We start from the raw sequence: 19069 nt of genomic DNA on the forward strand, positions 1-19069 counted from the left end.
ACTAAAAAGGTGGGTCTTGAGTCTGTTTTTAAAAATATCCACACTAGGTGCTCCCCTCACGTCCTCAGGCAGGCTGTTCCACATACGAGGGCCGTAGAAATAAAAGGAGGACTCGCCGTGGGTTTTTGTTTTTACTCTGGGAACAGTTAAAAGGCCAGTACCAGAGGACCTGAGGGGTCTCGTGGGCTCATAAGATAAAAGCAAATCAGATAAATAAGGTGGGCTAAGACCATTAAGAGACTTAAAAACCAATTAAAGAATCTTAAAATCAATTCTGAAGCTGACGGGGAGCCAGTGCAGAGACTTTAAAATTGGTGTAATGTGGGCCCTCTTTCTGGTCTTTGCCAAAAGACCTATGGCAGTGATGCAGACCCAGTCGCCGTGCGAGGATAAATCCGCCTTGAGTCTTTTTTATCCTTTATTACCCCGAATCTGCCTCACTTTTCCAACTGTCCTGTGAATATTCTGAAGCCACTGTCCTTTTCTCTCTTTTTGCCATTGGTATTGCCATCTTTCCTTCTTTCTTATACCATGTATTACTGTTTAACTACTAGTATAGCTGTTAAATCAGTTGAAGATTCTTCAGCTGTCTTATCTGTCTTTTTGTTTCCTTTAACCTCCATGAGCTGGTACCCACAGAAAAATCCCCATTAATCCCATCATTTGAATCCTGTATAATGTTATAAAAACTTCTGTATGCTGACCAATGATGAAGTGGAATCTGACCAGATAACAGACCGTCTCTCCATTGTGCTGATAATAACAGTGTTAACATTTCTGCTGTGTAAACTGATAAAGCGTCATTTATCTTTCACCTGAACTCTGGAACAATGACTGCTACTCCTACTCGGTGTTGGCGTCTCTTTAAATTTAATAAAACTGTAAGGCTGAAGAAGACCCGAATCTTCTTCTTTCTCTCCAATGAGGTGAAATCTACTGACTGACTAAGCCTCTTTTATTGCTTTTTGTCCTCTTTTAAATTTTTTACCTTTGGGCAATCAGCTGTGTTGTTATTTTGCATGTCGTGTGAAATGATGCAACGTCCATTTTAAGGAAATCTGAGCAATTTTTTCTTCCTGAGGTAAAGTGAAAGGCCAGAATTGCACAAAAGTTTGACCTATGGTATTATTCTTATCAATTTTTTTAATTTTATGTTTTTATATGATTTTTTTTTTAAATTCTTAGAATTTTAACATTAAAATTTTTTATTCTATTATATATTATATTACTATTTTAGATATTTTTCTATATGTACTTATTTATATTTATTATTTTCTATTTAATAATTTTACTGTACTTATTCTTTCAAATACTTTATTATTTATATTTCATATATAAAATATTTCTATATGTAAATTGTAAAATTAATTGTTGTATTTTTTTGTTTATTGTGTTTATTTTTATTTGAAATATTTTTGCCATTTTATACATTTTTTAAAACACTTTTTAAAATTTTATGTTTACTTTAATGTCTTTTTTACATTTTACTTTTCATATTTCTTCATTCACTTTTTTTATTTAAGTGTAGATTATATTTTACTCATTTTCAACATATTTTATTGTTTATATTGTAGACAAAGAAATGTGTATCTATACATGAATTTACAAATATTTGTATATACAAAGTTTAAAAAAATATATATAATGTGAAAAAAATTAAAAATGAAAGTAAACATCAAATTAAAAATGAAAAACACAAAAAGTGATTTATCAATAAAAAAGATAAATTTTAGAGTTTTTCATTTTTAATTTTTTTCACATTTTATATACTTTTTTATATCGTATTGATATATATATATATTATCTTTATATTTTCATTTATATATATTCATATTTATTTATTTTTTAAGTTTACTTTATTTTTATTGATATCCTATATTTGACATATTTACATGTTTACACACCCATAACAACTTCCAGGTCAGCATGGATCCATAAAACCAGCAAACATTTAATTCCAGGTATCTGGAAGTGAAAAATCCAATATTCCACTTGATGATCAGAGTAACTCTTCCAGATCTAGAAGTTATTATACGTGTACATTTCCACATGTGTGTAGTAATCCTGACCTGAACTGTTAAGTCAGAAAGAACAAGTTCTCCTTCTGCCTTGGAGATGTTTTACATTTTAACCTTGTGGGCCCGTTTGTTCTACTTACTGCTGTTTTAAACTATTTCTTCTCACACAGAGAATCCTGAGCATGATTATCATCGAGGTTTTGATCCTTGTAAGATGGTGTAGCGTACCATCCAGCTATGTGGTGTAATGGAAGCTGATCAGCAATAATTTAGCCCGATCCTATAGAAGGGATCAGTAGCTTATGCAGATTAGAGACCTGTACAGATTGATTGGTATAACTTTTTAGCATTTATGTAGTTACAAGAACTAGCTTTAACCCTGCAGACTGGTTCTCCGGGTTACCAGGTACATGCCCATGCAGATGCCCCTCACCACCACCCACACAGCACATGGTAGCACAGACATGCAAAGTGCTGTCACGTGACTAGGGCAGGACCTATAGGTGTGGCAGGCTTGTCTGCTAAACAGGGATTACAGGCAACAGAATTCCCTCAATCTTCCCCTTTGTCTGTCATCAAGCCACCTAATAACACAGAAGAGAAGGGTACAAAACAATGGGAACCATCTATGGACTCAGGTAAGACGAAAGAACTGCTGATAAATGCATAACTGACTGTAGATAATCCTGAATGTAGTAACGTGGAGAACCAGCCTTCAGAAAGCACTAATCCCACTTACTCAAGAAACAGTAAGCTTATTTAGAAGCTGGCATTACTGCTTGAGCAATATGGCTGAAGACAGTCAAGCTCAGTTATCTTGTCTTTGACAGAATGTTAAATCACTGCTTTCAAATTATTTATGTGCTTTTTATAACATCAGTTTTATAAATTAATTGATCATATTTTGGGTAGTTTAATGTAAGAGACTGGAATGTTTAAGGAAAAATAAACCATGTGAATAGTTAGATAAATAAAGATTTTTATTTATATTATCATTATTTCTATGGGAAATTAATTAAATTAAGAATATAGATCAGCTACAAAACGCAGCGTTTGTTTAAATATCTGTAAATTAGAGAAAAAAGGGATTGAACTCGGTGTAAACTGCAGTAAATATTTAGCTGAGTTTGGCAGCGCACCGGTCACCTATGTGTGAGGGCGCGTGCCCGCGCAGAGGGAGCAGAGGCGCGCGCGCAGCTGTTTAGGGGGACACGCTCCACTGAACCACCGGCACAAAATACACCCGAAACGTTTCACGAGGTTGCGCCTGAGCAGGGACACAAATAACGATAAAAACAGAGCAGAAAAACAAAGAAAGACAGGAGCGAAGGTGGAGGAGGGAAACACGGAGGGTGGAGGAGGGAAACACGGAGGGCGCGAGGACGGATTTAAACTAACCGTCCATTAACGTCTGCAGCAGCTCGTCAGCGCCTGGTGTTCATGGAGAAGTTGGACTGAACCTGTTGAATGTTTCTGGAACATTATCAGGTAATTTTACTTGGAATTAACAGATTAAATTTATATTAAATTCCTGAAACATGGTTAATAAATATCGACACTAAAGATCAGTGACATTTAAACAGGATAATGTTTTTATGTCAGTCAGACTCATCTCTGCATGAATGTGGGTTCTGTTGGGCTTTTCTAAGTTAATTCTTTTTATTTTATTTCTTTTATTCTTTTATTCATTTCTATTTTCATTAAAGTTATTTTGTTTTTCCTTGATTAACAGGAGAAATTTACCCGAAAAAGAGTTTTTTTTCCCCCCTGAATTAATACTTTAACATATGATATGTGTATGTATTAGGCCTGTCAAAAATAACACCTAAACGACGTTAATTAATTTGTGTAATTAATTGCGTTAAAGGAGTCATCACCCGGAAATGGCTCTTTTTCAAGTTAAAACATGGTGTTGGAGCGAAGCGTTAACTTTCTTTCTAAAGTCTTTCTTTTGAAGATGGTGGAGTTTTTCTGTCAGGGACTTTTGTTCACAGCAGAAAAGGTAAATTCTGCAAACCTGTGATTTTAATTTGCTCCTGTGATTTCGTCATCACAGGAATAAGACAGCCCGAATAATATGATGTAATGATATAAAGTCATTTACGGCTGACGCAGCTAAGGAAGGAGCCCATAAACTGTATATAAAAGATGGGCGGAGCCTCCGTGACGTCACCCATAGGTTTCTGAAGAGCAAAAGTGAAGCTCATTGGGCGGTTCCCACCGTCGCCATCTTGGTAGCGTCACAGTGTTGTTGGTCCCGGAAAATCCAAAAATGGGCAAAGAGGTGGAGCTGAGAGGAGGACTGTGAAGGTGGGGGTGGATGATTGACAACCATCTAACTCCCAGCTGCTGGTAGCTAAGAGCTACCTGAGCTAACCCCAAGCATCAGTAGCTAACCAGCTAACAGAGGTAGGCGGGCTAAAGCTAAGGCACGCTGTTAGCCGGTTAAAAACTGCAGTTATGCTGCAGGCTCCTTTCTTTCCGCGGATACCTGCCAGTCAAAAGGACACGCCCCTAATTATGCCAAATTTCAAGATTAAATAACATCCAAATGGATGAGTTAGAAAAAAATTCACCCCCCTCACAGTTTTCATTAAAGTAAGCTTGACCTATTAATCCTAAAATCTTGTACGAGGCTTTAAACATGTTTATTTCTGCTGTGAAGTTGGTCTTTTAAACATGGGAGTTTATGGGGATTTGCTCTGTTTTGGAGCCCCTAGTAGCTGGGAGGTGAACTGCAGGTTGTTGCATTTCCGCATAGGCTTCACATTTTACCGGCGGAGGTTGCCGCTTGGACGAGCCTAAAAGTTTAACCCCTGCAAAGTACAAATGAGCCCCGTGTTTTCTTTCTTTTAACGGGGGTGAATCGCTCTGCTATGTAAATTTTTGTTAACATTTAGTTGTAAACGTGCTTCTCCCACCATCTCGGTATCTTCACTCTCAGACTCGGAGTCTGGTTCAAACATAAATGGCTGAATTCCACATGCTGCTGCTGGGTCATGTTCGCTGGCCATCACTAAGCTGTAGATGTTTAGGAGTTTGCATGCACTGGGCCAGCCAACACACACTTCATTAACATTAGTCAAAAGCTCGCATGAACTCTCACAAAACCAAGTTGTGTTATGAGCAAAGAGTCTAAACAAGCGCTATGTTTGATTTTTTTTTAAATATGTTTTTAAAAAAATATTCATTTTATTTTTTTTTTATATTTTAAACGCAATTAACGCATGCGTGGCATGACGAGCCCCGTACACCCATCACTTCTCTGTCATGACGGCACATGGAGAGGAAAGATGGAAGAGATCAGCCGGCTGGTTTTATGGATGGACTTGAGAATAAACTGCATTAATGGACGTTACCTCCATGGAGAATGGGGGTGTTTTAACCAAGCGGCAACCTCCAGCAGTAAAATATGAAGCATATGCGGAAGTGCAAAAAAATGGCAGTGACAGGAAAAAAGTGTAAAAAAAACTGAAGAAAAACTCTTAAAACAAACAGCCAATGATCTATTGTCCTGATGGGAAAACACCTTGGGAGGTGTTTTTCTATGGTGACCTTGGGGTCTCCAGTCTATCTTCTGTTTCTGTGCACTATGCCGGCTACTTGGTGGCGTTCCCTGTATTTTTTGCCGGCCAGGATCTTGCACCCAGCTGGGAAGTGCTGGATTGTTTCAGGGGCCTCTTTCAAAACATTTCTATTTTATCATTAATAAGATTGTTTTTCAGTAAATAAATTCTTTGTTTAGGAATTAGGGATCATATAAGCTTGTGCTTCCACCCACTCCTTTTGAACTTTTTGTGTTTTATTTTTTGATCATGTATTTTATTTTATTTTTGTTTGTGTCATTATGTTCAAATAAACTTCAATCAATCAATAAATGAGATCTCTTTGGACTCACACGTGTCAGTGGTAATAGCCAGGAATATGTCTTTCAGGAGATTTACCTGATTTATCTTGGATGACCCCGGAAGTGTCCTTGATGCCCACAGAGATGGACGGGCAGGTGAATCCACTGGAGAGAGATTACTCTCTGAGTGTGGTCCTCCCGGGAGGTCTGGAGGAAAATGCCACCGTGCATGGAAGGTACTTAAACGCATCTGCTGCTTTCTAGACAAACCTTTCACTAAGCATAGAAAATACACTTGTTATGTACAATAAAACGATGTCTTTCCTTCAGTAAACCGGTCATGGACTTTCTGGTGACGCTGTGTGCGAGTTACCACCTGAATCCTTCTGACTACACTGTTGAGTTTCTCTCGCCCAACAAGAACAACATCAGCTTCAAACCGAACTCTCCTGTCGGCCTGCTGGACGCCGACAAGATTGTGCTGAAGCCCAGAGGGATCGAGGAAAAAACGAAGAGGCTGTACATGCCTGAGGTAGAACGAGAAGAGCAGTAACTAAATAAGAGAAAGAGGGAAAAAAAAAAAATTATGGAGAATATGAGCTGATGTACGTTGTGTCTGCAGGCGACGGTGCGTCTGCTGATTAACTACAATACGTCCCATAAGACGGTGGTGAGGGTGAATCCCAGGCTGCCTCTGCAGATGCTGCTGCCAGTGGTGTGTGAGAAGTGTGAGTTCAACATAGAAACAACCATCTTACTGCGAGACGCGCAGTCCAGAGAGAAACTCGACCTGTCAAAGACCTTAAATGACCACGGACTGAGGGAGGTGTTCGCCGAAGACACCAGCGACCACAGAGTCAAGACGTCTGCAGCAGGTGTGTTCTTCTGATTCCACGTTGGTAAAGGTGGTTTTAAAGACTTGAGGAAAGAAATCTGCAATCCCAGATATTCCCAGAAGGGAAAGTAAATCCTATAACTGCTAACATGACGAATATCATGCAGCATGTTAATCCAGTCCTCCTAAGGCCTTTCTCACTAGCTACTAACCATCTGTGGCTTCAGGCCCAAATATAAGATGTGAAAAGATGGAAGTTGTTATCTCCAGAACTTTACCTTTTATTGTCCATCCTTGTATCCGGTACTACTACTAAAAGAACTCTGGATCCATTTTAAGCTGTAACACAACTCTGGATTCAGCTTGTTCAGCTGCGTCTGCCTGATGGACATGAAGTTCTCAGCATCCCTGGAAGAGTTTATGAGGCAGGATTTCTGTCTGATTTCCAGCTGGATGAAGACACGTGTTGTCCTACATGGTTGGAGTGGGATCACCTGGATGTGAGATGCAGAAATGAGGAGCTGTGGTGGAAACATCACTGTGTAGTAGAAACCTGTTCTAGAGGAAACCTCCGGTTTTTTGGCCTCAGGCTGCATCATGAAGCCGGTCACATCTCAGTGTTAGAAAATAGAGCAGTTCATGTTTACGTCACCTCGTGGTAACGCTGGACGGAAGTGTCAAAAAAATCTCAGAGGTTTTCTCTCAGGCCGAGCTCCCAGTGCTGTTAGTGGGATAAATCTAACCAGCCTGGTGATGATGTCTCCGGCTGCTGCTGGTGTTTCAGTTTTTGACCCACTTCAGGCTGTTTAAAACTGGTCAATGATCCAACCAAAGTTTACGCCTCCTGCCGGATGCCTCCAGTCACCTGATCTGAGTCGAGCAGGGCTCCTCTGGGATGCTCGTGTGATTAAGGTTTTCAATGTTTAGGGGGATCTGTGTGATCTTTAGACCAGTTTCTGACAGCAGAGGGAACTTTGTTCTTAAAGCTGCAGCGTGTCCCGCCTGCTTTTTGTTTTAAAACGCTGAATAAAGTCTTCTGTATTTAACATGATTAGGATATTTCAGTCAGAACAGGCTAACCTGTGCTGGTTTCTGTCTGCAGCAGCTGCCACACCAGCAGAAGTCATCTCGCCACCTCCACTACCAGGTACCAGTAAAACAAAGCTCAGCATGCAGCATTTCTGTGTTTCATTCACTGATGAGAGCTGTTGCCGTCGCGTAGAGCTGCCGAAGGAGAAGAAGCAAACTAAAAGAGGATTCTTCAGCTTGTTTAGAAGAAGGAAGAAGAAACAGGAAGCGGTACGTCATCCTGACTTGGATGTAAATGTTTTGTAACGTGACCCAAACTTGAATTTTTCTGAATCTGGTAGCACGTTGCAGCGAGTGCTCCATCTTCTCCTGGTCTCAGCAAACAAGTGTGGGGAGTTGTAAGCTCAGAGAGCATTTCCACCGCAAACACCCTGCCTGCAGATCTTCACACGAAGAGGAGAGCCCCCCCGCCGCCGGTGGGGGCCTCGCTGAGGGTCCCGAACCACCTGAGCACCGGCCATGTGGAAGGAGCGCAGGTGAAAGGCTGGATTTTATTTTATTTTCTTTTTTTTTATTATGTTTGGTTTGACATTTTAATTTTATTTAGTTTTGTTTTATTTACTTTTTATGATTTTTTTTTTTCTAGTTTTATTTTTTACTTTTTTATTCTTGCTGTTTGTTTTATTTTGTTTTTAAATTTTGTTTTCTGCTATTTTATTTTGTTCTGTTTTTGTTTTATCTTTTGTTTAGTCTTTTTTCATTTTATCGTTTTTCTTAGTTTTATTCTATTTCACCGTTTTTTACTAATCTATTTTATTTTTGTTTCATGCTTTTACAGTGAGCTTTTTTATATTATATTTTTTAAAATCTATTTCAGTCTTTTTTTAAATATTTATTTTTATGCTGTGTGTTTATTTATTTGTTTATTTTAAATTGAGAATAAAAAGGAACATCCCCCTCTCATAAAGTCTTGTTTTTGCAGAGATCAGGAGGATCTACATTAAGAAGTACCAAGAGGAGGGCCCCACCTCCTCCCGGTACAAACACCCTCCAGGATGTGAGGAATGACGCTGATGTTGGAGGTAAAGTTTTTATTACATGACAGCTCTGCTTTGTGATCAACATTGTACCAAAAAATTAAAAAAAGACCTTTTATCGCCATGTTATAATAACCATAACATACCATAAAACTCATAAATGTGAGGTTTTGTGCCATCTAGTGGTCATTGTCTGAAACACACCAGAATGATCCCAGATGACCTTTTCCAGCATTTCAGTGAAGATCAGATGGTTTAGAGCCAGCTGAGTTCTTGTATCTGCCAAATCCTCACAGCCTCCGTCACCCACACAAGATCAAGAGAGAAATTAAGATTAAAATGTCTGAACAAATAGAATCAAGCAGCAGATTTGGCAACTTTTATCAGTCGAACTGTTTAACCTTGTTTAGGAAGTTTAAAGTAACCCGGTGCCTTGTTCATGGATCATACCGGCTTCAGCCTGCTCCAGGATAAATCCTCTGTTGTCCCAGCTGTCATTCCCCCTCATCCTCTCTCTGGGTCCAGGCTCTCCCTGCATGGCTGACTGCAGGACAACAGACATTTTGTTATTAGAACCAGGACCTGAGAGAACGTCAGCTTTCAGAGGTCCAGTTAATGAAACAGAACGGAACAAACTGCTGAGCTGGTGTCCATGTTGGACTGGAAAAACACCTCCCAGCAGAGACTTAATGATCTAGAAACCTACTCCAGGTCTCCCACTCCCACCTATGATGGGCCGAAAGAATGCAGTGCATCAGCTTTCAGAGGCGTGACTGCCTGGAAGCTTCATGTCTGGGTCCAGTTTGGAAACATCCACATCAGGGGTGTCAATATCACGTTAGCTAAAGAGCCACATACATCACCTGGTCTCCAGTGGGTTAGACTGGTAAAATGACAGCACGATAACCTATAAATATAAAAAACTCTACAAGATGTTTAATGAACCTCTTTGAAAACTATGAACAACTTGAAATAAAATAATTTCTATTGTGACAAAGAAATTTATCCACTGAGGGACTAATGAAAGTTTTTTATTGAGAAAAATAGTGAAGTTTTAACTTGTGACACATTTAAATATTTTTGTGTATATTTATGTTATTATTTTATTTATATTAAAATGTTTATTTATTTATGACTTTATGGAATAAATGTTAACCTGTTTTTATTTATTTGAGATATTTACACATTTGCACATGAACTATAACGTACAGATCACAACTTATCTACAAAGATTACAAAACATTCATCTCAAGCATCTGGAAGGGAAAAATCCAGAATTCCACATGCTGAGCAGAGTAACTTTTCCAGATGTAGAAGTTATTTTAAATGTACATACGTGTACATTTCCACATGTGTGTAGTCATCCTGGCCTGGACTGACTCACCTCATGCATCTGTTAGGTCAGAAAGATGGAACGAGTTCTCCTCCTGCCCTGGAAACGTTTTACATAAAAAATGCTGCCTCACATGGAAAAGACGGACTTCATTAAATTTGTCCTGCGGGCCTGATTAGTCTCTCTGGTGGGCCGGTTTTGGCCCCCGGGCCGTATGTTTAACACCTCTGCTCTACACTGAAGGCAAGCTGTTGTGTTTTTCTTACCACTTACAGACTCTGTCGTCTGGAGGGCGTGAATGATGGCTGCTGTCTCCTTTCCCTCTCCTTCCACCATCCCTCTTCCTCCTCCTGCGTCGGCTTCCTCTTCCTCGTCCCGTCTGCCGGCTGCATATCTGTACTGTTTATAATTTGTCTGCTGGCTTCTTTCTTCAGTTTTTTGTTAAAGTCTCTTAAAGTTTTTGTCCTGTTTGTGTTTTTTCCTCTTAATGGGTTTTATAAACTAATTATTGTGCCTTTTTATTCAAAAGCCAGATTGATGAATATTCTCTCTTCTTTTCTACGTGTCTGATGTCTTTCCTATTCCCTACTTTATTTTTATTTTTAACGTAATTGTCTTTTATATCTTAATTCTTTTATATATAAGACGTTGGGTTTATGTGCAGTTTTGAGTTTGAGATGAGATTTCGTCTCATAAATAAACTATTTTAATGTTTGTATTTATATTAAAATCTTCATCATTCCCTTGAGTTTTTTTTTTAAGTCAAATATTAGAAAAATGAAGCAAATTTAAAATAAATGTATGGCTCACTTCGTAGAGGAAGTTATTTTTTTCCCAGTTTCTAACAGCTAGACGTGTTTATCGGATTCTCTCTGCAAAACGTCCTCTTTAAAAAAAAAGAAAAAACTGCATATGTTTACTTTGTAAGTGGCAAATACTTTAATTAAAATGCTCAGAATAAATAAAAAAATGACCCAAGTTCTGACCAAGCATGTTAATTTGAGTCGGGCATGTTGACTTTGGCCTCGGAGGACCAGAACGGGACATCCCATCATAACAGAATCACACAGCATGATTATTAAATTAAAACCTAATTTTAGCTTTAGAGTTTTATTAGTTGCTGGATATGAGCTGTAAAAGATTCATTTGTTGTGTTTCCATGGTATTTATAGCATGATGCTTCCACCACCGTGCTTCACTGAAGGGCTGGTTGGTATAAAGTTTATCAGAGTTCTGCAGAACTTCTCATCTAATTGTCTTGTTTTATTTATTATTTAATTTATTTATTATTAGTTTGTCCTGGCAGGCTGTGTGAACCATGAAGCTTGTACATACTTGTGTACCTGAAAACCTTCTTCAGTTTGTTCAGTTTGCCATAGTTGGACTCGGGTCTGGTTCAGCTCCGTTCCTGAAGATCCACCATCCTGCAGGTTTTAATGTTGTCCTGGAACAACACCTGATGAAAAATGAAAAGCTGCTTCTACACCAGCCTGCTAATGAGCCATTGGTTTGAATCGGTGTGTTGCAGCAGGATGGTGAACCTCCAGGACCGAGGTTGATGACCACTGTCATATCTCAAGGATTAGTAATGGAGAAAAATAGAATTACAGTTTTGTAAATTGTAAATTTTTTGTTTTAGGTTATTGAAAATGATTATTTTTCTTTATTTTTAAGGTAAAGATATTTATTTAAATGAGCTCATTCAGATTGAAACTGTTTCTGTTTGCTGCAGACTCTCTGAAAACTCTGGAGGAGCTGAGAGAAACCGACGACTCCGTCAACCTGTCGGCCTCGTCTTCATCACCCCATCCTCTTCAGTCCCCACGGCCATCGCCGACTTATCTTCAGGAAGTACCTGATCCCCGTCTGCCTTCTTTCCGAAGAAGAGACTTCTCCGACGCCCGCTCTGCTCTCGCCAAAGTCCTTACATCTTCAGTCTCCAAAGGAGCGCTGGCCAAACGTCTGAGGAACTCCGCTGCCTTCCCTAAATTCCACGTCTCCTCTTGTGTGTCCATGTCTCCAGAGTGTCTGGATAACGGCCTTGAGTCTGCTCTCATATCCAGCACTCGTTCCCCGACTGGGAACAAGTGGGAGGATCCAGTAGAAAGAAGTGGAATAACTACCTTCAAAGTGGTTCCATCAAAGCATCTGAGCTCCTGTGATCCAGAGCTGATGGTGGATGATCCAGAGCTGATGGTGGATGATCCAGACCAGTATCAGATATCAGCAGAAGATCCTGAAAGCACAGCTTTTCCTGATGTTGGGAATGATCAGACAGAGGAAGATCTGTGTTCTCCAGATGGATCAGAGAGCGAAACTAGGCTTCACAGTCCAGATTCTTCTCAGCAGGATGAAGATGTAGCTTCTCCTCCACCTCTGCTTCATCCAGCCAGTCGGAACGGTCCAGGACCACCTCTCTTTCAGGTTAGAGATGCTGGGAGGAAACGGAGCGACGATGGAGAATCATCTGAGGAGATGCCGGCTGCACAGTCCCACTGCCGTGAAGATGTGAACCCTGAGAGTGACGTTGCCTTAGAAGGTCCAACAGAGTTTATCCAAAGTCCCACAGCAGACCTGGACCCCTGTAGCTCTGATGGGAAGAAAGACGAGGAAGAAGAGAAGCATGAGGAGGAGGAGGAGGAGGAGGTAAACTTTCCTCCCCCTCCTCCACCTGTCTTCTTTACAGAAGACCTGGACGTTACAGAGAAAGATGGAAACAACTCTGCAGCCTCCATCCAGGCATCTTTTCAGCCCGACCGTCCTACCTCAGACCCCCATGCTACGGCATTCAGCGAGGCTCAGAAAACTGAATCTACCTCAGCTGTACCTGAGCAGTCTCTGGACAGGACCAACGTGGCCCCATCGAGATTCGCACTGGCAGTGGCCATGGCTGTCCAGAGATCTCGCCTCCACAGCCTCGGTAAAGATTTAAGGCCTCAGGTCTCCGGCAGTCCACACCACACGCTCCCATCGCCACCCAGATCCACATACCAGTACGGTGAGTTCTGTAGCTTAAATGTTGTGGTCACAGTAAACTGAGCTCAGAAACTCCTCCTCCAGTAGAACAGAGTCGGTTTGTTTACAGACGAATCCAGGCAACAGGAAGTAGATCCTTCGCCATTATTGCGCTGGCTTTCCTGTTCATGTCGAGACCAGAATGAAATGAGCCCGTTTACGTCCAAAACTCTGATCACGCTTTCTGGAGATGTCACATAATTCCAGCCGCCTTGTAGACGGCATAATCTGACTTCCTTTATCTCAGCGGTTCCCAAACATTTTTTCCTGATGACCCACTTCATGGAACCACCATAAAGCTGTGGTCCCCCTGTACTCTTTTGGGGACCCCCTTAGGGGTCTAGGAACTCCAGGTTGGGAACCACTGCTTTATTAGACAATGGCAGTTATCTGATTATGAGAAAAAGGATAATCACACCTAGACTGTTTTTGTGGATGTAGATATATGAAATATATAAACTGAATTATTTATTTTTATTTTATTTTTTGTAACTGATTTATCTGATTTATAATTTATCTATTGATAAATTTTAATTAGCGGTCAGACTCTATTACAATTTATCTAATTAATTACAGGCTTTGTAATTAATTAATCTTGATTAATCACATTTTAATCATGTAACAATATTTGCCCCAAAAGATTTTTGTTATGCAAGTTGATTTTAGTGAAAGACTGAATGAAATAACAGTTACAGGTATTAATATTGTAAAGTGAAGCTCTACTAATGTCTGGAAATGCATTTAATTGCATTTCAATTCCAGACAGTAGAAAAACAGACGTAAAGTAAAAGAGTCATTTTAAGTCCTTGAACTAGCAGCTGCAGCTGTTCTCTGGTTAAGAGTCTACAACATGTTGCAGAACTTTAACTTTCTACATGTTTTCCTCCACACGCTTCATTAATAGGCATTAACATGTATGTGGCCCTCTTGGCTTGTCCAGACCCCAAGTAGTTGGAAGAAACATGGAATGCAATCCAAACTAAAAATCAGGTCTTAGGAGGTAAATTTTGTGGAAATTTACTTATAAATTATTATTTATACGGCATTTATACTTTGCTTGTTGTGATATTCTGTAGTGTACTTATATTAGTTAGGTGGTATTTTGATGTGTATTCTATATTCCGTCATTTTAGATAACAGTATAGCTCTTAAAATACTTTCCCCACATGTTTATTAATTTATTTATTTAGTACTTATCTGACGATGTAGAACAAGTTAAAGGAACATGGCCAGCGTGAACGTTGGGAGGAAAACGATATCAGCCGGGTGCTCATCAAACAGACTTTATCATCATTAGTGTGAGAACCTCAATAAAAGCAGAAGTTTACTCAGGTTCAGGTGTGTTTAAGGAGGAAAGACATGGACTAAAATTTCCAACTCTGTACCGATACCCAGGAAGGTGCTTAGTAAGATACTTCAGTAGAAGTAAAAAACATCAAAGTCTGAAAAATACAAAGCAAAAAATGTCAAGACACCACAAACTTAACAGTTTGATCAGAATATATGAATTCAGATATTAACATAGTAAAATAAATGTAAATGTAGGCTTCTCTAACGGCTGTGTGTAGTGTAAGCCATGACGACAGGTATGTTTGTTTCCTCCACAGGTGCCTGACCGTCAAGATTGGGCTCCAACTTTGGAGACCAGGCTCAGCAACTGGCCTCGTTTTTCTTTCTCTTTCTTCCTGAGTTTTTCGGAGCTACGTTTGATTTTTGTCTCAGACTGAAGATTCACAAGCGGAAACAAAACATTTTGTGTTGTGGAGAATGCCAAACGCGGCAGGACGCGACTTGTTGAAGTGACAAGATCCTGTTTTCCTTCACTTCCATTTACATTTCCTTTCAGCGTGTGCCAAGAGAGACGTCACAGTTTTCAGTGTTTATTTTAAACAAGAGTTTTTGCAGATCTGTTTTATGTTTGCTGGTATTTTTCTTCACTCTGGAAGCAGGTTTTAACCCTTCCAGACAGCAGCAGTCTAGACGCGGAGCTGGTTCAGTGTTCAGCCAGCAGGGGGCAGAAGAGTGTTGCTCCTTTAATCCTGACAGTTTGTCAGGACTCTATATATATATATATATATATATATATATATATGATGCATATGTCAGTATTAGTAATATATTGGTACATATTTTATGAAATATGTGAACCATTGTTGTTCAAGTCATTATCTCCAAGTCTCTGAAGATGATTCCTGTAAGCAGCCAGGAAATAAAAAATGCACAAATGTAAACACCATTCATGCATTATTTAATATATCTGTAAGAATATCCTCCATTTGCAGCAATAAAACTGATAAACTCAATAAATTGTTGGCTGCTTCAGTTTTATGCTAAACATTTCCTCACATGCACACTGCTGTGTCTTCAACGGAGCCATACCGAGGGGGAAGGGGTCCATTGACCCTGTCGTGTTTCCGTGGTTCTCCCCCCTGAGGGGGCTCCTGGCTCTCAAGGGCACAGTCGTGTCACGCTGCCGTTGTCATGGAGAATGCCATTACCACCCCTGAGGGACAAAGCCACGTTGGACGTTTCTATAGAAATAAATAGAAAAGAAAGGCCTTGAGCAGAATGCAGCGGAGTGAAGCTCTTCCTGCTCGCAGCACTGAGATCCAGCCTAAGTGGCAACTTTTGCATTATCTTTCTTTTTCAGGGAAATGTTGAATCTCAATCTGACCACCGACATTCATGATGATGCAGACGAAAAAAGTTGGATTTTTAACTCGCTGTAACATGAAATGCTACCCTCTCATGTGCATTTATGGTTCAGAAATTATTCCATATTTTCTTCATGAGTGAACTTAACCTAATGGACCAAAACTGTTCACATGGTATAAGACTCAACTGGTGTGGCTTCAAGACTCAACATCACCCTTAATGGCAAGCTGCAACCAGAATCAGGGAAAATTTTCAACTTCTTGAATTTAATTAATGAAAAGATGTTTGTGTTTAAACCTCAGATTGTACAGAATTAACACACAAATAAAAGCCTGCAACAACTGAGAAGTAACTCCAAAAGAAACTCAGACTTTTCTTCTTTTCACACACACATAGAACTTTCTGCTCACTGGTTGATCTTTGGCTGCTCCTGATTGGACGTTACCCTCAATCTAAGCTCTCTGATTGGTGGAAAGTCTGACAGGAAGTGGCTTCATCATCATGTCCAGGTCTAAATAGAGGTCTCTTAGCAACATAGTAGTGATGGTGATGTTTTTATGGTGAAATGTGATAAATAATGCTGTTATCATGGATCATTGTGGATTTACCAGATAGAGTCTCTGAATAAAACTACATTTAGTGGCTGGATTGTAAACCTCCTGGACGGGATAGAAATGCTGGAAAACTTCTGTAGATCATCTAAAGGGTAAGCTTTCTATTACAGAGCTACACACTACTATATATATATATATATATATATATAAATATTATATCCTCCGTGGAGGCCCCGCCCATGTGTTGTTCCATTAATGTTGTGTTTATTCTTAAATCCATCCACAGAGCCAGCCGGCTCATCTTTTCTACCTCGTCTCTCCACGTCCCGAGAAATGACGGATGTATGGGGCTTTTCATTCCACGCAAGCATTAATTGCATTAAAAATATTAATCGAATTAATTACAAAAATTAGTTACAGCTGTTAACGCATTATTTTTGGCAGCTCTAACTTTTTCACATGTTCATATTTTAACTTTAATGCCAGTTTCATTGTGGTTCAACCAGAAGGTGGTGATGTTTGTCAGTGAACGCTACTGCTCATCTGACGTCCGACTCCTCCCAAGAATTAACCACACCTGTGGGATGCCCAACCCCACCCAATATCCAGCCCCGCCCACCTGTGTGAGTATGTAGTAGTGTGTAGCAGTGAGTGTGTAGCAGTGAGTGTGTAGGTTGTAGCAGTCAGTGTGTAGTAGTGAGTGTGTAGGTTGTAGCAGTCAGTGTGTAGTAGTGAGTGTGTAGTTTGTAGCAGTCAGTGTGTAGTAGTGAGTGTGTAGTTTGTAGCAGTCAGTGTGTAGTAGTGAGTGTGTAGGTTGTAGCAGTCAGTGTGTAGTAGTGAGTGTGTAGGTTGTAGCAGTCAGTGTGTAGCAGTGAGTGTGTAGTTTGTAGCAGTCAGTGTGTAGCAGTGAGTGTGTAGTTTGTAGCAGTCAGTGTGTAGTAGTGAGTGTGTAGTTTGTAGCAGTCAGTGTGTAGTAGTGAGTGTGTAGGTTGTAGCAGTCAGTGTGTAGTAGTGAGTGTGTAGGTTGTAGCAGTCAGTGTGTAGCAGTGAGTGTGTAGTTTGTAGCAGTCAGTGTGTAGCAGTGAGTGTGTAGTTTGTAGCAGTCAGTGTGTAGTAGTGAGTGTGTAGGTTGTAGCAGTCAGTGTGTAGCAGTGAGTGTGTAGTTTGTAGCAGTCAGTGTGTAGTAGTGAGTGTGTAGTTTGTAGCAGTCAGTGTGTAGTAGTGAGTGTGTAGTTTGTAGCAGTCAGTGTGTAGTAGTGAGTGTGTAGGTTGTAGCAGTCAGTGTGTAGCAGTGAGTGTGTAGGTTGTAGCAGTCAGTGTGTAGTAGTGAGTGTGTAGGTTGTAGCAGTCAGTGTGTAGTAGTGAGTGTGTAGTTTGTAGCAGTCAGTGTGTAGTAGTGAGTGTGTAGTTTGTAGCAGTCAGTGTGTAGTAGTGAGTGTGTAGTTTGTAGCAGTCAGTGTGTAGTAGTGAGTGTGTAGTTTGTAGCAGTCAGTGTGTAGTAGTGAGTGTGTAGTTTGTAGCAGTCAGTGTGTAGTAGTGAGTGTGTAGTTTGTAGCAGTCAGTGTGTAGTAGTGAGTGTGTAGGTTGTAGCAGTCAGTGTGTAGTAGTGAGTGTGTAGTTTGTAGCAGTCAGTGTGTAGTAGTGAGTGTGTAGTTTGTAGCAGTCAGTGTGTAGTAGTGAGTGTGTAGTTTGTAGCAGTCAGTGTGTAGTAGTGAGTGTGTAGTTTGTAGCAGTCAGTGTGTAGTAGTGAGTGTGTAGTTTGTAGCAGTCAGTGTGTAGTAGTGAGTGTGTAGTTTGTAGCAGTCAGTGTGTAGTAGTGAGTGTGTAGTTTGTAGCAGTCAGTGTGTAGTAGTGAGTGTGTAGTTTGTAGCAGTCAGTGTGTAGTAGTGAGTGTGTAGGTTGTAGCAGTCAGCCATGGTAGATCAGTGATTCTGTGATAGATTGTTAGGGTCTATTTGAGGAAGGCGTGAACTCGCACTAATGCAAGATAAGTTTTACCTGGCTTGATGAATCCGTGTTCATCCTGGTTTGTGCTTTGTGCAACCAATTAGGCCTGGACACCCTTGTTTTGGATTGGATGAGCCATAAAGCCCAGCTTAGTCATTCATCCTGGATGTCTAAATCCTACTTTTGTGCAATATGCCCCATGACCATTAGGTCTGGCTCACATGACATTTGCCAGTGCAGAAGATGGGCCAAAAGTAGCCGAAATTAGCTCCAAATGTATAATCTGTCTGGTGTAAATTCATGAAATATCAAAATAATAAAACCCAATACATATTTTTTCATTGTCCAACACTGAATAAGATAGTATATACAGTGTTGTGCCTGCAAGAGTTCATTGAACGATGGTTTATGAACTGGTTCATATTTTGGATGAATGTGAACTGAATGTTACTGTATTTCTGCCTGATGAACAGTATTGTGTGCATGCTTATTCTGGTGTTTATAAACAGCGTTCTCTCACAGTTGAATTTTGTTCAAGAGAGAGCCAGATTTCCATGGAGCCTTTCAGGCAAAATCCCGGCTAAAACACACTGAAAACAGGCCTTAATATATAGGTGGAAAAACACCAAATCTGGCAGCACCAGCCACCACATAGCCGCACCGCGCATGCGTCATCAAATTGAGAAAAATGGAGGCAAAATCCAACGAAGGCAGCACCACCTCTGCCTCAGCTTTGAGGAAAGAGTTCCTCTCAGCTTTCACAAATTTGACAAATGCAGACGTATGGTCTGCATGTCTT

General features: G+C 40.1%; 1 protein-coding gene across 3 annotated transcripts; it reads left to right on the forward strand.

The window, feature by feature from the left end:
- Nucleotides 1-2566: 2566 nt before the first annotated feature.
- LOC121635911 (cordon-bleu protein-like 1) lies at nt 2567-15464 on the forward strand. Of its 3 annotated transcripts, none has more exons than XM_041979324.1 (10): nt 2567-2656; nt 5954-6101; nt 6196-6397; nt 6488-6740; nt 7806-7847; nt 7923-7999; nt 8071-8265; nt 8712-8811; nt 11832-13097; nt 14722-15464. In XM_041979324.1, the coding sequence occupies exons 1-10, from the start codon at nt 2647-2649 to the stop codon at nt 14727-14729; spliced, it is 2301 nt and encodes a 766-aa protein (XP_041835258.1). In that variant the 5' UTR covers nt 2567-2646; the 3' UTR covers nt 14730-15464. The 3 variants fall into 3 exon arrangements, with proteins under 3 accessions (XP_041835258.1, XP_041835257.1, XP_041835259.1); XM_041979323.1 differs by having other exon boundaries at nt 7803-7847; nt 14722-15462; XM_041979325.1 differs by lacking the exon at nt 2567-2656 and adding an exon at nt 3373-3506 and having other exon boundaries at nt 6008-6101; nt 7803-7847; nt 14722-15427.
- Nucleotides 15465-19069: the final 3605 nt, after the last annotated feature.

This window comes from Melanotaenia boesemani, chromosome 24, assembly GCF_017639745.1.
Source record: "Melanotaenia boesemani isolate fMelBoe1 chromosome 24, fMelBoe1.pri, whole genome shotgun sequence".
Taxonomy (NCBI): Eukaryota; Metazoa; Chordata; class Actinopteri; order Atheriniformes; family Melanotaeniidae; genus Melanotaenia; species Melanotaenia boesemani.